The 23505-nt window shown below is 43.3% G+C and overlaps 1 protein-coding gene across 1 annotated transcript in view; it reads right to left on the bottom strand.

The window, feature by feature from the left end:
- The window catches only part of BRF1 (BRF1, RNA polymerase III transcription initiation factor 90 kDa subunit), a 295119-nt gene that overhangs the window by 178002 nt on the left and 93612 nt on the right, over nucleotides 1-23505 (bottom strand). Inside the window, exon 4 of the mRNA XM_018556478.1 lies at nucleotides 19854-19885. Coding sequence (XP_018411980.1) covers nucleotides 19854-19885 — 32 coding nt within the window. The remainder of the gene's footprint in view (nucleotides 1-19853; nucleotides 19886-23505) is intronic.

Below are 23505 nucleotides of genomic sequence, written 5' to 3'. Positions count from 1 at the left end.
CAAAATATGGAAAAAACATTTTGTAACATTTAGAAATAATGGTAAATGTTTAGGGCTTGTTCACACCACAAACAGTGCGTTCCATTCCGATCGCATCCCGGCCGGCTCCTTGCGTTCAGGGGCCGGAGGGGGTGTGGCATTGAATCAATGGCACCACCGCCCCCCTCCGGCCACAGTGCGATCGCCCGCACCCGAATGCATAGCACATCAATGCCTGAGTTACGGTCTGGTTCGATCAGAAAAAAACAGTGCATGCACTGACCGCACCAGACCAGAACACAGGCATTGATGTGTCATATGTTCGGGTGGAGGCGATCCCACTGCGGCCGGGGGGCGTGGCTGTGGTGCCATTGACTTTGATACACCGCCCCACCCACTTCCACCCCTGAACGCAGGGAGCCGGCCAGGATGTGATCCAGTGTGTTCCGGCATCAAATTGGGCAGGAACGCACTATTTGTGGTATGAACCAGCACTCGTATAAGTACCTGTATGTATATACAGTATAAACCTCACTACTCCTGGCTAGAGATGAGCCTTGGCTTGGCGTGAACCCAGTTTATCCAAGCCCGCACAAAACTGTGACTGCCACTCCCCCCTTTTGGCCCAATCAGTGGCGGCAGGAGCATCCCCCACCCCTTTGTGATGTATACCTGCGGAGCACGGAATGCACCACTCCATTGATTGGGCCGGGAGGAGGTGATGGTGGTCAGAGTTTTGAGCGTGCTTGGGATGAACTCAAGTTCCTCATCACTAGTCCTAGCACCCGAGTCACCTTCCACGTTACCAATTCAGTCATAAACAACCTTTTATTTTTTTCTAATATTTTCTTTGATTAAACGGTTTGTCTCAATGACTCCCATACATCAAAGTTTTTTCTCCAATCAAACATGTCATGATCTGATCTGGCAGCATAAATAAAATGCAGGCACCCTCAGGGCTTGTTCACATCATGCCCAGACCCGATCTGGAGCAGATCTTCAAACATGGTGAAGTGCATTTTTGATGCGTTCCAGTGCTTTTTTTTAAGCCTGAAATGGTCTTTCATGTGCAGTCCAGTGCGTTTGCATGCGTTATTTTGTGTGTTTTGCATGTGTTTTGGTATGTTGCAGATCAGAAAAAATAGTGCGTGCAGCATTTCTTTCCCCTGCACTGGAGCAGACTGCACTGGTGTGAACAGAGCACAGAAAAAAACGTAGGAATACATTATGCATTTCAGGTGCGGACAAAAACGTTCTGGTCCAGACATGGTGTGAACAAGCCCTCAGTGTCTGCATTTACCTTCACAAACTAATTCCAGGAGCCCTAACATGGAAATCTTGAATAGAAAGTTAAATCATAGACTGCCCCCCATTCCAGAACTTCTTGGTGGTGATTGAGGCTGCTTATTACATTAAAGAACTCCGGGCAAAACTTTTATTAACTCTTGCAGTGGGACTACCCCAACGCGACAAGGGTTAACTGCCCGTTTTCATCTAGGTGCTAAAATAAATTAATAAATACTCACCTTGGAGCCAGCCGGCTGTGACAGCGCTCCCTCCAGCCTGTCTCCTCATACGCTGCAGAGATGGTTGAGTCCCTAGGTGTCCTCATGTCCTAAACACAGTATACTGGATGTGATGATTAGAGCATCCTTTGATCGCTGCAGCAGAGGGGGAGCGAGGCTGGAAGGACTGGTCTAAGAACAAGCCGGCTCAGAGGATCTGGTAAATAAAACTTTTATCTTAGCACCTAGATGAAAGCGAGCAGCACAGGGGTAGCCCACCGATTAATACAAGTTTTGCCTGGAGTTCTTCTTCAAGGATCACCAGGCAGCGGCAGGCCAATGCTTAAATATTAATGTGGAAGTCAAGGTCTGTATGTTCTAAACCTCCTGTGAATTTGTGTGTAGGCACCTACAGGTAGATTCCTTCACCTGGTTCAGATAAACTGGTGTATCAAGATGAGTGGCAAAGCTTAAACTGATGCTATGTTTGCCACAATAGGATTCACTTCATCCGAAGTTAAGCTGGCCATACACTGGTAGGTTTTTGTATAAACATTCATATGAAAAGTCTCATCAGAACAAATGTCCTTCGAAATGTTAATATTTGATTTTGGAATGAATGGAGTTTCTTGAAGAGAAATTCACATTCACTGTTAGAATTTAATTTGCTCCAGAAACATTTTCCATACTACTCCTTCAGTTTTTCTCAGAACTACTTTCCAAAAGGATCATCGATCTGATCTCAGCTGAAGCATTCTAGCGGACTGACATTTAGAGAAAGGCAACCAATCAGCAGCTCCTCCTGCTCCTCCTCTTCAGCTCAGACCTCCTAGGCATTTGATCACATGACTGGTCACCATAGGACGTCAAAGCAATATTTTCTTGAGGATAAGTATTAAAGCTGCGCTCCGGGCAAATATATCAATGCAGAGATGAAATAAATATAAGGGAGCTGTTTAACCAGCCAAAGGATTTGCATTTCTTCCTGTTCAGTCCAATGAGTATATGACTTTCTATGTCACAGTTGGGGTACAGCGGCGTCATCTCCCCAGCCGCCAGCCTGCTGACTGGAGAATGAAAGAGCAGCAGGAGACTGATGGCATCACTCTCCAACGTCCTGTATTGAAATTGTATTGTTAACTGTACTGTCTCCCTCAATTTTGTAAAGCGCTGCGCAAACTGTTGGCGCTGTTTAAATCCTGTATAATAATAATCACCCTTCTGCTCACTCTGCTTTTCCTTCTGATAGCTTGTTCACTGTCATAAAATTTCAATGCAGCATACCGGATTGCCTCCCATTGCTGGCCCTGCCTCTTCCAGTCTGAGTGTTGCTGCCACATTGGAATGCAAGGGACTAAGCACAGAGTAAAAAATAGGTACACTTGTGCTCATAAGTTTACCTACCCTGGCAGAATTTATGATTTCCTGGCCATTTTTCAGAGAATATGAATGATAACACGAAAACCTGTCGCTCATGGGTAGTGTTTGGCTGAAACCATTTATTATCAATCAACTGTGTTTACTCTTTTTCAATCATAATGACTACAGAAAGTACCCAAATGACCCTGATTAAAAGTTTCACTTCACTAAGTATTACTGTAAGGTTTGTCTGGATGGAGCTAGGAGCAGCAAGATGCATTTGGGGTAGATGTAGTTTAAAAGAGAACTATGGGGTAAGTGTTTTTCCCCAGAGTTCTCTTTAGAGTCACGGAAGGACATATACTAACCTCCTCCTGTGACCGACCCAAAGCTCAGTATGTAGCAGGCTATTGCCCGCAATATACTGTGAGCGCCGCAGTCGTGACGAATCCCTACAATACTGTTAAGACCCACCCAGCTGCGAGTGACAGCGTGCTCTGCCTATCTAGAGGCAGAGCCAGCTGTGCCCGCCCCCTCCTCCGTCTGTTCCTCCACTCAGCACTGGAGGATCGGAGAGGGAAGGAGGGAATCCCTGCGGGCAGCGGTGACTGACAGTCACCGCTCTCTGCAGGGAGATGATCGGAAAGTGAACGAGCGACGGTATGTGTTCGCTCACTTCCCGATCTATAAAGCCGACCTGCGACAGCTTCTTTATCACAGGTCGGCTAGAACTATGAGGATGGGTGAAAATCACTCACCTCATAGTTCTCCTTTAATGGAGAGCTATGAGGTGAGTGATTTCCACCCATCCTCATGTGATAAAGAAGCTGTCGCAGGTCGGCGCTATAGATCGGGAAGTGAGCGAACACATACCGTCGCTCGTTCACTTTCCGATCATCTCCCTGCCGAGAGCGGTGACTGTCAGTCACCGCTGCCCGCAGGAATTCCCTCCTCCCCTTTCCGATCCTCCACAGGTCGGCTCAGTAGATCGGGAGGTGAACGAACACATACCGGCATTCGCTCACCTCTCGATCCTGTCACGGCTCTCTGCCGTGACAGGGGAGGGGCTGGATTCCCCCCTCTGATCCGCCAGCACTGACTGGCGGAACGGACGGGGAAGGGGGCGGGTACAGCTGGCTCTGCCTTTAGATAGGCAGAGCCAGCTGTCAATCACGCAGCTGGGCGGATCCCGGCACAATTGTCGGGATCCGCTTCAGCTGCGGCGTCTCAGTATACCGCGAGCAGCTGCTCGCGGTATACTGCGGCATCTCAGTATACCGCAATGCTACAGCTCGCGGTATACTGAGCCTAGGGTGACGGGTGGACGCTAGTTTGTGTCCTCCCGTTACCCTAAGGAGAACTATGGGGAAAAGACTTAACCCCATAGTTCTCCTTTAAGGAAACCAGCAGCTGCCATAATAAAAAGCTGGAGACTGGAAACATTTTGCTACTTATTGTAAAAATCTCAGTGATGGTCCTTTACCAATAGACAAAATAAAATCCAGAGGAACAAGGAAGCTGATGTGTAATCTATACAATCTTCCTGTAAAAAAAACTAGTTTAAGCATTTAATTGGCTGCCACATGCAAAACGAGTTCCCCATTTTCCAGCACCTATAACACAAATCAATACCAATGATACGGATATCACCAACTGGTAGTGTCCAAAGGACTTAGCCAGCATGCTGAGCAATGGAGATCTAAGCACTGCTGTTTTATGCTTTTAGTTCAGGGTGTAACGCTAATAAAGAGACTCGTTAAACCAAAGCTTTGATTTAAAGCCATTTTAATCCATTTGTGTTTCAGCCTTTTTTTTTCCTTCCTGTCTGTCACACACATTATGAATTTATCATAAAAACCCAGGAAAACTGGTTTTGTTGTTTGCTTTTATTTTCCATATGACGCAACACTTTTATTGCCACCCTCATAAACAGCCCAATGGGGACATGGAAAATGTGCTTAAAAATAGCCCTATTTGTTTTCTGTGTTCAGATTCAATGAGTGTTATTGTGAAGAGCATCAGACTCACATTTGGAAGGGGGTGGGGGGAGCGACTCAATAATAGGAAGTAATGGGCAAATATTGGCTGTTATTGATTAGCTGCCATTTACAAAGCAAACACATTTAGAGGTGTGACGTAATTGTTTTACAGTTTAAAAAAAAAAATAGTGATGTTATGTGTTATTAAAATCTCTAAAAACAAAAATCTCTAAAAATGTTCCTTTCCAACTTAAAGTGCAAGCCAAAGCCAAAACTTTTTTGTTTTTAGTTTTGGATAGAGTGGAGAGGAATTAGAACATCTGTCAGATTTTTATGGCTGTCTGTTTCTCCATTAGGGAGATTCACCCTCTTTATCTGTCCTGGTGACCGTTATCACTGAAAGTGGAAAAAACAAAAATCCCCAAATCAGCAGAACAAGAGTAGATGGGAAATCTTCCAATGGGGACACTAGTTCTGGTGACCCTGCTGACCACCAGGGATTTCCTTTCACTTCCTGTTGTGGCTATAGGACAGGAAGTTAAGGTAGGTCAGACATAGATGGGGGAAAGAAAAAAAAACAAGCTGACTGCGGTTATAACTAGAGATGCACCGATACCGAGTATTTGGGCAAGTACTCGCCCAAATGCTCCGATACTGGAACTTCCAGTCAGAGGAAGGGGAACATGAAGACAGCTTCCAGCGCGATCAGGAAGCTGGGAGACGGGTCATTACTAGCTGCCCAGCTTCCTGATTGGCCGGGAAGCCGACTCGATACTGATTGGCTGACAGCTGACATGGAGCAGGCTTCTCTGGCATTTAGATTGCCCAGGAAGCCAGCTCCATGCCAGAGGAAGCACCAGTATCTGTATCGACGATTACCGAAAGCAAAGGGACCATGGGGTACAAAAGTAGTCACCCTCCAGAAGGAAGGACAGTGTCAGCACCAATTCAGAGATGATTTGAGGATCTACAGCTGAGTGATACACAAATAAGATGCATATCTGTTAATAGAGAAGATACTTGAATGTATTTTTAAGGTTTAACTTCGGAGTTTCAGTTTTCACTTTAAAACTGGATTTGGCTAGACGTAAGCTGGCCATACTCTTATAGATTATCTGCAGATTTTCTATGGTCAGATGGAAAAAGTGCAACACTAGTAAAACTCTCTGGGTAGCCAAAGCTTGGACAGCAAGGTTGCTGGTTGACATCACTTTAGCCCCGTTCACATTGAGCGATTTATCGCACGGTAATTCCCGCGATATCGTGGCAAATTACCGCACGATATCGCGCTCCAATGCATTTCAATGGGGCAAAGGGTCCAGCTGTCGCGGGTCGTGTGTCGCTACAGCAGGACCCTTTTTGGAGCGGATTTAGCCGCTATTCAAGCTTGCTCAATGCAAGCTTGAACACGATATCGCGCAGCAAATCTTGCGATATCGCGCAATATGCAAATCGCGCAACAAACGCGCGATTTGCATATCGCGCAGTGGGAACGGGGCCTTAATTAGTGAGGTCTTAATTAGGTCTTAAAGTGACGTTAAAGGCTATTTTTTTTCCCCCCACCCAATGTTAGTGTCAGGACTTACCTTAAATGATGCCTCTTATTTCGATCATCTTCTTCTTTAGTGAAGTTTTCAGCTGTCCCTCCTGCGCTGGTGCCGGTCTCCGATCGCTGACTCCTCTGTCCTCCTCTCCTCTGATGTCCCACGGAGTCTGTGCTGGTGCACGCTGCTCTATAGACTTACCTTGTGTCTCTCCTTGTCTCCCGGCCGAACATCTGAACTGCGCATGCGCCCGCCCCCAAAATCCGTTGCGGCCGCCAGAGACACTTCAGATGTTCGGACAGGAGCGCGCGGCGAAGACACAGCTAAGTTTAAACCTGTTTGAAAAAGTTGTTTTTTGGGGGGGGTTAAAGTTTTTGCATATATCTACTGCGTGCTAGCAGTAGATATATGCAAAATCACGCTGAGTGTATAATAACCATTTAAGCGTTCAGAAGAGAGAAATGTCAGGCACTTCATACTGGACATCACAGATGTACTATGTTTACATGCTGCACTGTGATCAAAATAAGATTATATTGTCAGAATGTTGTTTTTTTTTTATTATTTTAAAAAACAAAAAAGGGGACAAAAAAGTAGACAATAGAGACCACATGCGATATTCTAAACCATTTCTCTGGGCTTTGTTGTCAAAGTAAGACAGAATAAACATAACATAAGTAGGATATTATTGGTACATATCTACATTCTCTAAATACATTTCATGACTTCTACTTCAATTCCATTGTCCCGTGTCATCCGACTCTTTATGGTCTAAAACTAACCAACGCGTACAGCACAAAGCCAACTGTCAACGCCGCGCAGGTTTACAGAGGACATAACTTCTATAATTGTCAGCACCGAGAAGCAGTTGTGCCACTTCATAAATAGAACACTTTTTATTTCCTTTGAACACTATATTAAATTGAATCTGTTCTCTATCAAACCCCTTCTTCCATTAAAAATATTTTTATTTATTATTTATTTTTGGGATTTTTAAAGTAGAATTCCAGTCAAATTTAGGCCGGCTTCACACTTGTGTGTTGTTGTAGCATGCCGTAAAATACAAGTCTTAAAGCAACACACAGTACTATGTGCTATGCACTGCTATTCATTTAAATGGCACTCCAACGCACACATAAAGTAGCTGCTAATGCACCTGCACTACCCTTGGATGTTTTTCCCCTTTTTCATAAAATAAAAGTGAGACAAATGTTGCGTTAGGCTTTCACTAAGGGTGTAAGACCCCATCTCCCACATACCATGCATCCCAAGCAGGACCAAGGTGGAAAGCTGGATGTTATGGAGGGAGGAGATTGGAGGTGGACAGGGTACTACGTCACTTCAAGCTGTTAGGAAAGGGTGGGGAAGGACTTTGTGACATACACCCCTGTAGTCAAACTATAGGAGGCAACCCACAGACCAGACTTTCATCTGGACAGGAAGGAAGGTGGAAGACCAGGATTCAGCTTTGCACTAAAAAAGTACTGTTATAGCATATCTGCACATTTATATTTCTGAAAATACGGTATTATGAAAGTAAATAAAACCAATTCCTGCTGATGGTAGTTGGGTATGAAATAGCTGGGGCCTGGAGGTTTAATTTTGTAGAGGACGGCTAACTGTTGGATTTAATGTTTTAAGAAACAGTAACCAGAAACGGATTTCTACTCTCCACTGCACTCATGTAATCACTAGAGAATGAAACACTAACTGCTAGAATCAGATCACCCCTGGATAAGCTTAGCTAAGTACTGTCCTTCCCTTCATATCCCAAGTGAATCTAGACAGCCAATTGTAGAAAGCAGATTGCACATCCAGAAGGGATAATGTGCATTTACATTTTTATCAGTGATTTGTTGAATTTTTTTTGTCCACTGCAGCACAAATATTTAACACAATGCACTGCGCTTGGGTGCTTTTTCCCCCCACAGTAGGAATCAAAATCGTTTTATTGGACTCTCACACATCACAGCGTGCTGAACAACAACAATTTTTTATTGTGAACTAGCACAATTAAAGACAAGTATATATGCCTTGCATTTGCGTTGGGACAGTGTTGAGAAATGCAGCCCAATGAAGGTGTGAAAAGCCCTGAAGCCTCTCATTTTCTCAGTCCTGTTATTAGGCCAGGCTCACACCATTTTCAGGACCAGATCTGGAACAAGGTGATTTGCGTTTTGCTGCGATATTGCCGAGTTCTGGAGCTGCAGGGTTTTTTTAAAGCTTATAATGGGCTTTCAGGTGCAGTCTAGTGAGTTCCAGTGTGTTTGCATGCATTTCCATGCGTTCCAGTGCTTTCCAGACCAGAGAATATGACACAAGTAGTATTTTTTTGGTCTGGCCCAGAACGGACTGCGCTTGTGAGAACAGAGCCCAGAAATACCATAGGGATACATTGTGATGCTTTTTTTTTTTGGTCTGGGAACAAACTGTTCTGGTCTGGACATGATCCGGAACATGTTGTGAATCAGCCCCTAAGTAGGGTACACGGTTAGAATTTTGTGAGGAAAAAGCCATTTGTGGAACTTTCACTTGAATAGCTATTAATTAATACAGTGTAACTGACAGACGAAAACAATAGGAACGGGGAATTTCGTAGGAGCGTGATTAAAATTTCTCTTAAACTCAATTCTAAACGTGTATTTTGGGTTTGGATCATTCACAATCGAAAATATTTTGGGGAATTTGCAATGCACGTGTGCAAAACAAAACTTTATCTCTCTCATTACATCACTTCCTTTGTGTCCCTCAATCGAACGTTTAAATCTCAAACAATGGTATTACCCCGAAACAATCAGTGATGATAGCTTCGAGCAGAAAATACCTTTTAAATAATGCTGGTTTCGCTCGCTATGACGAACAAAGTTGTGTACAACGTTCCTACAAATTTCTAACCGTGTATACGCTACTTTAGGCTTAGTGCTCTATTGTGCGGTGCAGATAGGATGAAAGTAAACAAAGCAATGTTTACAGTGATATAAGCCTGTGACGACAGCTCTAAAGCACTAGGAAAGGCAAAGTTAAGAGTTTATTTATGTGAAATTTCTCGGTGTCCCTGTGCATATATAAAAAGACAATGTTATAAAAGTACTGTTATCCTTTAAACATGCATGCTCAGGCAATCTAAGCCTGCTTATCTTTGGAACTATCTGTTAAAAAATATAAATAAACCATCTAGCAGTCAGCTTGTGCTTGAAGTACCGTATATGATCTTATATCTATGTCTAGCTTTACAGCTTAAGAACTCCAACTGACATTGATAAGCCAGGAAGGTTATTTATTTTACTATGCGGATATACTGGCAGCTGGTTCACTATGTGTATTCTGTGTGTATTCTGTGTGTGTGCCATTTACTAGGTGATTCTCCAGGACTTTATTTCTACCCTTCATAAATGTCAACTTCACTGGTGTCCCTTTACCTTGCCATGTGCCAACACAAGTGGCTGAATAATGCGGCCTCTGCGTCGCTATGTCATCGCACTGTCCAGGTCAGAAGCATCCTTAGTGCAACTTTAGACCTGTCCTTCCTTAAACTAGGGCCCATTTTATTTTTTAGAAAGCAATGGTTCCCCAAAAGAATGCAAACAGTAATTTAGCTGCCAAGGTATCCTCACGGCAGAAGGAAAAATACCTTTCTGGCTTAACTTGACCATTAAAATAATTCAGTTTGAGTACAGGCAATCCCCGGGTTACGAACAAGATACGTTCTGTAGGTTTGTTCTTAAGTTGAATGTGTATGTAAGTTGGAACAGGCTCATTTTTTGAGTGCAACTCCAGCCACAAAAATGTTTTTAGTTTTGGATAGCATAGGGAAGGCTTAACCCCTGTAAAGTTTGTTTTGCTGTCTGTGCCCCTGTTCAGAAGATTTCACCTCACTTACTGTCCCTGTGACAATTGGATTTTGAAAATTTTGGGTTGTCGTGGAAACAAGGATTGGTGATAAAGCTTCATTGGAGACACCTTTTTCCCATGAACACAGGAGTGCATTTCCCTTCCTAGGGGTAGATTTCCTCTCACTTCCTGTTGTCTCAAGGACAGGAAGTGAGATTAAATCTTTCTAATGAGGATACAGACAGCAGTAAAAACCTCACAGTGACCCGGAAGAAGAGGCGGGGACCCCTCTTCTGCATGTCTAACAAGCGCCAACTTCCTGTAATGTACGTACAGTACTACGAACCAGACCCAAAAAGGCGGGCACTTCTCATCGGCAGGAGCATTACAACTACAGAAATGCCACGCCATACACTTTGGCTGCAGTCTGGGACCCCCTGCTGTATAGTAACAGCCTCCGCTTGCAAGTAGGGGTTGTATGTAAGTCGGATGTTCGTACCTCGGGGACTGCCTGTAATTACCTGGATCATACACTCTTAATGCCCTGGTGGATGGGCTTTTGTTTGCTTCAAGAAAGTTTTGCATTGCCATACAAGTCTATGGGAATGCAAATTCTGCTTGTAGAAGGTCAAATGCAGTTCAGAAAGAGATCAAATGCAGGCAAAATGCCTGTCAGTAAATTCTGAATAATCTCAGAAAGATCTCAGGCTCATGGCAAGCTGATGCCATCGACGCAGGGCCAAAGTCTGTCAACAAAGGCCCTAAAATGAATTCCACCTGTTGTAATTACAGATGCAGTTCTTCGTAAGAAAAGGTGTCCAATTCATATTTAAATGTAATTATACTGTTGCCCATTACCACCGGCTTTGACAGACAGTTCCAAGTCTGACCACCTTTACAGTGAAGTACCCCAGTCTATGCAAGCTACATAATGATTGCTCTTCAGCAGTAATGCAGCTAGTGTCAAGTGAGTAGCTGTTGATCCACAATGACCGTGAAACTGAAGCACCACACATCCGAAATTGCTTTTCCAGGAACTTTTTTGTAAATTACAGTGGAACACAGAAGCAAAGGAGCCTCTTATGTTAAATGCTTAGCTGGAGGTGATGCAACTTGTTGCTGCCCAGAAGGATAATATGGTCTGCCCTGAAACACTGAATGTATTATGTATGCATTATAAGGAAGACTATTGGAGGTACTTCAATACTGTAGTACTTTTATATAAGGCACAATATTACAATTGCTGCATAGGAGATACTGTATATCATGAATCATTGTTGGATTTATGAGCTGAGTGTTATTGTAAGCCATTGTGGGCAGCGAAGAAAGAGGAGGAAGGTGGAAGGTGGACAATTCAAATGTAGGTAACCTTGTCACTATTTTCTTTAAACCCCTCTTATTCATAAAAGAAGGCAGTAAATACTCACCCTTTTCTGGTAAACCCCACTCCAATCACCAGAACCGGTTCCCCCTCCCATTCCACTGGGATACCGCCACATCTGGGAATGAAAGGTTAACCTGCCAGATATGTACTTCTCTCCGTTCAGTTCTGAGATATACACAGCTCTGGACACAGCACAGTCCTGTCTAGAAGGGCAGAAGACCAATTTCTGTCTGTGCAGTTAAAGTGATATTAAAGTTTTCTTTTCTTTTTGCTCTGTGGTAAAAATCAACCTTGTGTAATGCCTTGATATATAAATCTCCTTCTTTGCAGCCTTTTTCAGCGTGTCTCCTCAGCACCAGCACCGCTGTCCTGCTTTTGGGTGTCTCCTTCTCCTTACAAATGTCCCATGGATTCACTCTTGCATGTGCGGTCCCGGCAAGCATACATTGCCTAGAGTGGAAAGTCAATCTTCTTCTCCCTCCTAGGGGTGAATGGATATCAATTTTCCAGAACCGATACAGATTACTGGCCACCTTTCAGGCCTATAACAGGTACCGATACTGTTTGCAAGCAGCTGCATGTAAACAGCAAGCAGTCACCTGATATTGGCCACGCCACACCCCCTTCATCTGCAGGCGGCAGGATTCCACAGCCAGCAGTTGAATGTAAACAGCAGGCACTGCAATAGACAGCCTGCTATTGGCTATTTCAATTTACATTAACCAATAGCAGCATAGCATTAGTCAATCAGCAGAGGCGCGGATCTGAAGGAGAAAGTTCTCTTTTAGTTTTGCTCCACTGTTGCAGTGGCTGGGAGCAATAGCCAGCCTGCTATTGGCTATTTCAAATTGCAATAGCCAATAGAAAGCTGGCTACTGCACCCACTGCCTGCTGTCATTCAACAGAAGAGGACCTGAAGGAGAAAGTTCTCCGTTAGGTCCACTCCTCTGCTGATTGACAGCATGCAGTGGGCTGGTGTAATAGCAAGCCTGCAATTTGAATTTGAAATAGCCAATAGCAGGCTGGCTATTGCTTCCCCTGCTATCTGCTGGTGTATTTTTTTTGTATTCCGACAGCGAAGTACCCGAACAGAGGCGGCAGCCCTAAGGCTGTCAGCTCTGGTCCTAGGAAAATTTACTGACCGGCTCCTTCCATCACCTGATCGAGGGATACCGGCCAGAAAGGGGCACCCATTGTGCGAATTTCACCCCGTGTCATCCAGTGCCCATGCTCCTTGGCAATCACTGTGTCCGCAATGCCTGTCCTCCTCTAACTAGAAGTTTGGGGGAAGTGGCGCAGAGCAATGTGGAGCCAGCAGGCACTGCAGAGAGGGAAAAAAAGTGTTTGGCACACACCATTAATAATGTACTGGGGATTGTCCCCCTGATTGAGGAGCGTCCAAAAAGGCTAAAAAGTTGTACCCTTCAGAACTCTACATTAGGCAACATTTAAAGGTTTTGTCCTTCCCTGAGCCTGTGACAGGGCAGCGAAAGGAAAAACGGCAGACTGATGAGCTCATCTCTTTTTCATTCTACTCTCTACTACTCTCAACATGTGCCTTGTTGGCACATAAGCACTACAGCACAACTTACTGGCCCTGTGTGCTGCTTCTCCCTCTCTGAGCTCTGCTGTACATGAGACTGCAAAAGGCTAACACCAGGTCAAACGCAGGTACTTACACTACTTTCATTTTAATAAATACATCCAATAATGTATTCATTAATACAGAGCTGCATTTGCGTCTTTTATATCTGTCTGGAGTTCAGTAGTAACAGAAATACGTAGGCTGCCATTGCTGACCGCCTTCTGAAAAGTCTAGTTCTTGGCTCTGTTTGGTTGATGACAATTTATATTACATAATTATTCTATCTTGTAGTTGACTAGACTTATTGTTCTTTTTATTTATAATACGTTATACAAAGGTTTCAACATGCAGGGACTGTTTGTGAACATAGATCACATAGATTGTAATAAAGAAGACCTGTGGCCCTGTCAAAAAATGCCTAGTTGAGTTTAATGGAATGTTAATTATTTTAGAGGTAAAAATTCATTAAACGTTTGCCATTCCAGCAGTTCCTTTTCACTTGTCAGAAAAAAGCCGGGCAGCAATAAATAGAGCTCAGGGGGATGCCATTTACCAGGACAGCTGGGGAGACTGAAATAAAATGTAGCAGCTGCTCCACAATATGCATGCAATGGACGATCTGGGCAGGGCTGCAAGGGCATGGTACAGCAATTATTTTTACTCTGAGATGGAAAGGACACCAGAGGGAAAGCCAATCCTTTGCTGGGTTTTTTGGCCTTTTTTTCTGAGACCAGTAAGGATTTTGCCGCTTCATTTAAAACTCTAGACGTATAATGCTTGTTCGCTAAATACGTTTTTAATTAGGTTGTGCAGCCAGACACCATGTGCAAAGCAAACTAACATATAGCAATCAGATTTCATCTCTCACTAATCGGATTTTAGTAAATGTGATGCTATAGGCTACATTACCCCTGTACATTACTCTGTGCCTAATTCAATTCTCTCATGTGGGATTTATTTAAAGAATGCGTCTAGCAAACAAAAAAAACATTTCGTTTGAATGTGGCTGCTATCCACTCTTTGCATACATAGTTGAGGGACTTTTGAAATAAGATGTCTGCACATACGTTTCCAACTCTACCCTATTAACATATTAAAGTATTGTATACCTGTCATCAACACCTAAGTCTACTTTATTTTAATAGCTCAGGAATTCCAAAAACAAATATCAAGCTCTCACTGTAGTACTCACCTCCACTCCGGCCCTGTAACCCGCAGAGGTTCTGCAGTCCAGCACTGATCCTTTTCCAAGTTGAATGATGCCCAACATAATTGAGCCCACTTCCCGGAGTACAGAGCATCATGGACCTGTCACCCTGATGCCCACAGTATAAAGATGTAGAGAACTACTCTGACATCATCATGCCAGCAAAACTCCCTGCATCATTTTAGAGCAGCCTGCGCAAAAGAAGAGGCGAAGATAAAGAGGGCCCAGTGTGTCAGGGGTGACTGGCCTGAAGACTTTTTTGTGGGGGGACATGGTATGTGGGGGGCATTAGGGGAAGAGTGGGGAAGGGGGTTCAAAGTGAGGACTTGGAAAGCTTCTATTGCTAATGTCTGTGAATAATTCTGAATTGAGAAAGCTGGTTGGATGTCCAGTGAAACGTCTTATAGAAAAATACAGCAAGTCCAGTTGTCTTGACTTATTTTTTACAGATATTCTATTGCTAATCTAACAGAGTGTTAGTTCCCTAGCTGTCATTTCATAGTGTGATTACTCCAGCCATCCGTTTCGTCACTACAGGACACAGAGTCCAATGACATGTTTTCCCCTCACAATAAGGTCTCCTGCTCCGGACCACCCTCTGAAAAGTGTCCCGAGGTAAACAGCTTCTCAGAGGGAGGTGGCCCACATCCTGTTTTCAAGTATAAACTTACTTTTGAAAAATGATCCTCGACTAGGACTAGTTGCCAGGTACTTCATTTCTAGGTTTCTTTCAACAGGTTTTCAAAAAAAGTTACCCCAGAATTGCATCCGGCATCTTATGAAGATGTAACTATAATTCAGCTGCTATTAAGCAGTTAATAGAAAGTTCGAGGCCGACTATACTAGCTCCCCTTGCACTTGGCCAGCAACGCAGCTGTATGTTGTATTTAGAGCTGGCTAAGTAGTCTAATAATAAATTATGCCAACGACAGGGTGGTCTTGCCATGTGTGATATGCTGAAGCAAGGGAAACGCTCTTTTCCCTCGCTTATGAAGGACATCGATAAATGGTTATACTCTGCATTTTAACACATCCTATATGGATCTGTTGTAGATTTTTGATTTTGTGTTTAACTCCTCTATAAAAGTTCCATAGCTCTAAGCTCACATTAAAGGAACCTAAGCAAAAAACAGTTCTTTAGGGTGAGAACAATTATCCAGAATCATACATTCTTAGATTCTGGCCTCCGTGCAAATATTTGATGTATCATTCAAAACACTTCAGGATCTATTTATATAATGGTCTGCATCTTACGAGTCACACACGGTTCACCGTTTAAGCTTAATCATAAGCTATATGATTCAGGAATGGAGGAAAAACCTGAACTAACCGGACCCATGTCAGGTCTATGGGAAGTTAGATGTAAACAGACATGTGTTCTTCGATCCATCACAATCAGGTCCGCCAAATAGGAACTCTGGTTTTCTGGACCTGGACGGAGCCGGGGATAAGCAGATGGAATGAAGGAAAAACGTGAACTAACCGGACCTATTTTAGGTCTATGGGGAGTTGGATGGAAACGGAAATGTGTCCTCGGATCCATCACAATCAGGCCGGCCAAAATGGAACTCTGGTTTTCTGGACCTGGACGGAGTCGGGGGTAAGCGGATGTAATGGAGGAAAAACATGAACTAACTGGACCCATGTAAGGTCTATGGGGAGTTGGATGTAAATGGAATGTGTCCTCGGATCCATCACAATCAGGTCCGCCAAAATGGAACTCTGGTTTTCTGGACCTGGACGGAGTCGGGGGTAAGCGGATGTAATGGAGGAAAAACATGAACTAACTGGACCCATGTAAGGTCTATGGGGAGTTGGATGTAAATGGAATGTGTCCTCGGATCCATCACAATCAGGTCCGCCAAAATGGAACTCTGGTTTTCCAGAGCCGGGGGTAAGCGGATGTAATGGAGGAAAAACATGAACTAACTGGACCCATGTAAGGTCTATGGGGAGTTGGATGTAAACGGAAATGTGTCCTCGGATCCATCACAATCAGGTCCGCCAAAACGGAACTCTGGTTTTCCAGAGCCGGGGGTAAGCAGATGTAAATAGACATAAGTCCGTTTAGAGCCGGTTGCCAATAGACCAACATTGGGCTTCTGATCTGCTCTGCCTGGAAAACTGCCTGATGGGCCAAAATCGGACGACCGGTCTGAAAGGGTTCTAAAATCGTATGCAGATGTGTTCAGTAAAAACAGTGACATAATGAAAAAGAAAAAAAAGAGACCAACAAAGTAGACATCTAAAAATCATCTGCAAACAGCACCTACCACAAAAGGATAGAGACCAACAAAGTGGGTATCTATCTTAAAAATCTGTTACAGACGTGGCAACCATGGATCCAATACCTCCAGTCACAGTCATTTGACAGTAGTCTGCTACCACTTTAAAAACTACGCTTCAACAATGAAAATCCTCCATGCATGCCCAGGACTGAACCGACCCCGGTAAGCCTTCTCTCCTCCCCTCTCCCTTCCCACCCCAATCCTCCCTTTTCTCTCTCCTTTCTTTCTCTTTATCTGTCTCTCTCCAACTGCCCTTCTTGGGCGTGCTATTTCACGGTTGATGTTTGCAGGGGTTTAGTACGCTCTCTCACAGCACAATTGGCGGTCCTGTTATGCAGATCTTACGTGGGAACAATTCCCCCTATTTAATCCTGTATGTTTACCGGGACCCTCAGTATTCGGGTGGACCCTATCACTACCTCGATCGTCTCGACGGGCGAACCTATTACACCAGCGATAATTGTCATTTTGTTTAACTCTAGAGCTGTGCCTCCCCAATATATTCTGTACTCCCCTGCATCACGTGCTGTACGCTGTAATCACTTGTACCCACTGTCATAGCAAAAATGTCATGTTCTGTTAAAATCAATAAAAAATATTTGATTTAAAAAAAAAAAAAATCTGTTACAAATAGTACTAACCACGTAATAGGAGCTATATTACTCTGTGAACAGCTGGGGCACAATATTAAATGTGAACCAGCACTAATCCCTAAATCATCCTGCTTGAAGTATTCCAGTGAAAGCAACACTGAGATAACAGGCTGCGAGATGTGTTTTCTTGCAGGTTTCCCCTGCGCCTTTACTGGAAACATGTTTAGACGGTTAAAATAATAAGCAGAGAATAGGACCATTTTGTCTGGGTAATAATGACTATGCAGCTCATGTTTGTAGAGTGATGAATCAAAACCTCGCTTGCAGACTTTTCCATGCGCACCTGACCACAGAATGCGCTTTTTGTAATGAAATATCAGAGGCTACGAAGATTGTTTGTTCTGCTCAAAAGTTACCTTTTATTTTAAGTTGAAAAATAAGCAGCTCAGCATTCTTAAAAATAAAAAAGCAGCTCTGGCTGCAATACTCACCTGCTCTCTGGCACTGCCCTCAATGCACCTAGTCGCTTTTCTCTTCCAGGCTGAATGACGTCTAGCACTATGCAACCCACCATCTGTGAGTCCTGACCATCATGAAAAAACCTCCGGGATGGCGTCCTCAATCCCACCAGAGCTCACAATACTCTCTAGACAGTGCGGAGCTCAAACGTCAATATGTGATCATCACTCCTTTCAGGACGAAGCATGGGTGGTTGCTTTCAGTAACAAAGTCTGTCCTTACACTGCACTTAGTCATCAAAACTGGAGCAGACAAAATCTAGAGTAGCCGTGCATGGCAACCAATCAGCTTCTCTCTATTATTTTAAAATCTCAATTCAATAAACTGAAGAGAGAAGACGATTGGTTGTCATGCACAGCTGCTCCAGATTTTGATGTATCCCCCTCATTATGTTTCCAAATATTTGGCTCCAACTCTTTTCAGCTGTGCTTCCCTGAACTTCCTGTCCACTACAAGTAACAGAGCAGTCTCCTGCAGCTATACATCTATTAACTTAGAAAAGGGATGTTGAGCATCACAAAACAGGAGAGAAAATCAAGGCCCAAATATCCATATTTATTTACAAACTCTCAGCTGAGGATCACAAAAGAAAAGAAAGTCTTCAGTACCAAGGAACAACCTACACCTAGAATGTCTCCTTTGTCTCTCCACAGCCCTTGACACTCTCAAGGATCAAAATCCATTGCAAATAATTTAATCAGCATTTGAAATAGCTCAAAAACGTTTTTTTAATTTTAATATCACTTTAAAGTGGAGCAGCAGCCAGACTTTTTTGTTTTTGTTAGGAGTGGAGAAAGGTTTTTGCTTTTATTTTATTTTTTAGAGTATTGCATCAAATCCTGTGCGAGACCCAACAGGAAGTCAACAGGACAGAACAGGAAGAAATTCAGGGCCCCACAGCTGCCCCCAGGGAAGTCTACATCACTAGTGCTTCCAGCGAGTTTTCGAGTATGAAATGCAAGGAAAATCCCTTTGTAAAATCCCACACGTTCTCAGGATAAAGGCTTTTCATTTTTTGCACGATGCAACAACAAACTGATCTTCTACAGCACATGCGCAAGATCTGGTGTTGGTGTTGTTGGTGGGCTGGCACAAAGGATAAAAAATAGTCAGCTACCAATTACATTTTTTGATAATGGAGGTGGTTTTGGAGCAGGGGCAGGATGGATCAGGGACCAGTAGGGAAGCTAGACATTCTGTCACTGTATAGGCAGAGTGAGGCAAAGGCTCAGAGTTGCTCCCTCGTCCGTCCAAGGGGGACGTTCTCCATCCAAACACCCAGTGGCACCCCTCCTAAAGCGGCACCTGGGGCACATCCCCCCACGCTTTGGCACTGCTGGAGACAACCAAAGTAAAAGAGGCATGTAAATGTTGGCAACTTTATTTGTTACCATATGTACCTTTTCTTTACTGCTGGCGAATTAGGCCAATTATGAAGGGGGAAGGAACAGACATATCTGCTTTAAATCTCTTCTACAAGTATGTTTTGATCATGATTCAGGTTTTTGCGCTATTACTATTTCCAAATGATCCAACCCCATCTCAGTTCAAAAAGTGTTTATGTTAAAAGTGGGTTGGTAGCCTGAACCCAGCATGTCATGAATCATAGCTGTTCTGATAACTGCCCCTCCCTGCTTTCACAGAGGGAGCAGATAACCGGAACTCATACATCTCTAGTGTGTAACTCACCTAATATTCCATTAAAATTTCTTTTTTATTACAAAAAGATAGCTCAGGGATGTTTACATTGTTTGTAACCACTTTATAAGCTGGAATTCCCACTTGAGAACTAGAGACATGGATCAAGAAACTGCCAGTAAAAGCAGACATATAAACCGCATCTTGATTCCTAACATCTACTTGTACTGGCAGGCATCCCAAAGAGAGTTTAAAAACAGAGCTGTACGTGCAAGGTGCTTATCTCTGTCCATGCAAGTATCAGGAGTCAAACCATTGCAGGTGCCGCGTTCTTGAAACAGTCAAGCATCCGGACAATAAAAACCATTATTCCCGACAACACTCAGCTGGCAGTGATAAAGCTGGTTAACACAAAGCAGACTGTTGGAAGTGTATACCATACCTGAAGAAGGTCGCTGAGATCAAGTAACATATCTGGGAGGAAGTCAAGGAAAAGACATTTTACATACAATAGGTTCTTGTAGTCTGCTAGACATGTGGGGAAACAAACTGTGAACAATCGTATTATTTGTCCAATGCAAATGTCCCTAAAGACAGAAAAACAAAATTCAGAAACTTCATTAGAATCATGGTCTAAAGCACTGGTTCTCAACCTGTGTAACCACAGGACCCACATTTGTCCTTGGTCATTAAGTCGTGACACAAGTCACACTGCAATGGAATGCACGGCATTGCGGTACTGCTGGCAATCGAACTGTGCGTGGGAGGTGCGTTTGGGGTACCATTCAAATAAATAGCAATGCAACATACCTCCAACACCAGAACGCGTAGTGGAGGTGATTATGCGACTGTGCGTTTAGTGTGAATAGGCCCTCAAAAACACTGACATACAATTTTGTTTTTAAGATCCTCCCAGTCTCCTTACCTTACGAGAACTGGAGTGGATCCTCAGCCAATGTGGGCTAATGTGCTGTGACGGAGCTTCATCCATATGTTCATTGCTTGTACAGCTCCCTTGCGCACCCTGTAGAGGTGCCAGGAGCCAGAATGTGACGTTACTCCGGTCCAGGTATCTCCACACATGAGGGAGCTATAAGTAATGCACGTATGGATGGAGCTCCCTTGCGGCCCTAGCCCCATCCTATCCCACCTCAAGCTGACACTCAGCTCTGGGCAGCATATTCAAATGGCTGCATGGCATGAGAACTGACAGTGCTGCTCTGGGGGGAGGCTGAAGTGACCCACTGAACACGAGATCGCGACCCACTTTTGGGTCACGACCCACCAGTTGAGAACCAAGGGTCTAAAGAACAGTAAACCTTAAATGTAAAGGACATCAAAATAAAGGCATACAGTAAGCTAATAAGAAAGAAGGGTATTTCTTCAACCAGTCTTCAAGGACAACTAACACCTCGACACCTCCGCATTTGTTACTGCAATACGCAATAATCCACCACGCACTTGTTAGTAAATGGCAGTAGAATCACGGTTCGTTAAACCAAGCTTGATGTTCACAGGAAGGCAAGCTTTGCGTGCAAGTTCAGTTGCCATCAGAAGCACCCCCTGGGGTGCAATTCAGACTGGTTAAGAACGTGGCATATACTTGTTATCTACATATGGTTTACAAAGGCAGTTTTCAGTGACAGCAACCTCCATTCATTTGTATATAATCATATGCTCAGTCTAACAGCATACTATACTAGCATACATACCTTTAGAAATATGAATTTCAATATGTTTTCTGAAGGTTATATCATTTTAATAAAATAAAATAATAATGAACCTAGATCAAACATATATACATCATCCAGCAAAGTATTTCTTTACATTTTTGCTCAAGCACTGACCGTCATGTTTCCAAACAGCTCAAACTCTCTCAGCTGAACTTCCCTGTACTTCTTGTCCAGTACAAGATCACAAGGAAGAGCAGAGTCTCCAGGAGTCATTCATCTACTAGCTTGGAGAAGGGAGTAGGGGAGAACAGGGAGGAGTTGAGTGTCTCGCCTTGCTGTGTCTGTGTTTTTGTGGAGACAAACACAGCTTACTAGCACAGACAATGGCGGCTCCAGAGGACCCTGCAAGGGAAAGGAGGAGCCACCCTTACATAGGATACCAGGGCCAGTGCTCAGGGGACCAACTGATTCTGCAGGAAGCTAAAACTTTTAAACATTTAAAACAGAATCCATTGTTAAGTTATTTAAGCAGCATTTTAAATAGCTTAAAAACCATTTAACTTTAGTATCACTTTAAAGTATATCCAAAGTCAAGTATTTTGTCTTGGTTCTGGATAGAGTGTGGAGGGTTCAGATCCTGTCGGGTTTTTATTGCTGTCCTCTGGGGAGATTCACCCTTTCTTATTTGCCTTGTGACCATTGTTACCAAGACTGAAAGTGACAGGTCTATCCAACAGGTCTATTCCCAAAAGGGTGCGAAGTTTAGAGAAAGCAGGAGAAGTGAACAATCTAGGAGAAAATAGCTGAACTTGAAAGTGAGCTGAATTGGAGAATTTTTCCAAATCAGCTTATTTGGCCTAGATTGTTCACTTCTCCTGCCTCCTCCAAACTCTTCACCCTTTAGTGAATAGACCTGTAAAATTTCACAGTTGTCACTGGAGCAAAAATCTAAGGTAAATCTTCCGGAGGGGACAACTGTATTGGTAATAAGTCTCTAAGAGAGGTCTTACCACTTACATTGGAGAGATTTCCTCTCATACAGAGCAGGACAAAATGCAAAGAGAATTCTCCCCAACTCTTTAGGGAATATACAAATCAGATTGTAGATGACAGCAAGGCCTATGGTGTCAATTTTAGGACATTCTTCCTATATAATTTGGCCAATGTCACTTTAACCTTCCTTAATAACCTCCTGGCAAAGCCATCTGCTCTTTGCTGCAGAACCTTTAAATCAGGGATGTCCAAACTCCAGCCCTCCAGCTGTGGTGAAACTACAAATCCCATGAAGCATTTCTCTCCGGGATTCATGTCTGTGGCTGTGAGAATCTTGCAAAGCCGCATGGGATTTGTAGTTCCACCACAGCTGGAGGGCCGCAGTTTGGACATCCCTGCTTTAGATCCTCAATGAGCCTCTCTATATATCTCCAGTTCCAGACATCACTTATTTACTGCACTAGCAGAAGCAGAGTGAAAGGAGAGATTTGGACAACAGGGGCTGAACTCTCAGATATCAAATGTTTCTAAGGCAGAAGGTATCACTAGAAATAGCCAATATTTGGCAAATAAACCATTGGATAGAATATTTAAAATCAGTATCAAACTAAGGATAAGGAATTTCAAATGAGACCATACAATTTTTGGGTCCAATAAAATGTTTGCTCGCTACCTAATGTAAGTAAAAGCGTGGGACAAATCCTGGGCTGGAAATGACCGGGTTAAATCAAAGAATGATCAAGTGAGCTATTGCAAATGAAAAAAAATCTACAAGATGAAATTGCTGTTCTGGACCGTGTGCTTTGCAGTAAATCAAGATTCATAAAGAGACACACCGCCTGGCAATGGTCTTTCCTTCATGCATATTGTTAGGTTATTTACTTTACAACAAAAACACACATTCAAATTTGCATTTTAGAAACAGCATTTGCATAGTTTTGGCTCAGAAAGTGGCACATTTATTAAAATAAGATTTTCCGGACAAGTCTCAGTGATTCTGTGGTTGGAAATAATACCAAGAGGAATTTGCAGCACAAGTATATTCTATAGCGAGCCCTTTGTTATTACTACCCCACAGGTTGTAGCCTTAAAGGACACCTAAACTGGGAAATTAGAAATCCAACAGCCTCTTATGCCTATCCATTTCTTTCCGGAATGCATATTTTAGTGTGGAACTGTGAGGCCTCTGCCCTAAGAAGGTACATACAGGGTTTTAGGAGTTAATATAATGTTAGAAATTAAGTAACGGCTGCTTACAGTCAAGAGTTGGGCGGAATCATTTTCATTCAATACATTTTTATTACATTAACATTTTTGAGGTTACAAATGTACAAAAAACAAGAAAACACAGATGACATTTCCATAAACATGGGCAAAATAGTAGAACACAAAACAGACATGATGGGCCAATGGGATGTGCTAGGACTA

The sequence above is a fragment of the Nanorana parkeri genome, unplaced genomic scaffold, assembly GCF_000935625.1.
Source record: "Nanorana parkeri isolate BGI_ZX_2015 unplaced genomic scaffold, ASM93562v1 scaffold12, whole genome shotgun sequence".
Lineage (NCBI taxonomy): Eukaryota > Metazoa > Chordata > Amphibia > Anura > Dicroglossidae > Nanorana > Nanorana parkeri.
The sequence above is the reverse complement of the archived record's forward strand: the minus strand, read 5'-3'. Positions and strand labels throughout refer to the sequence as shown.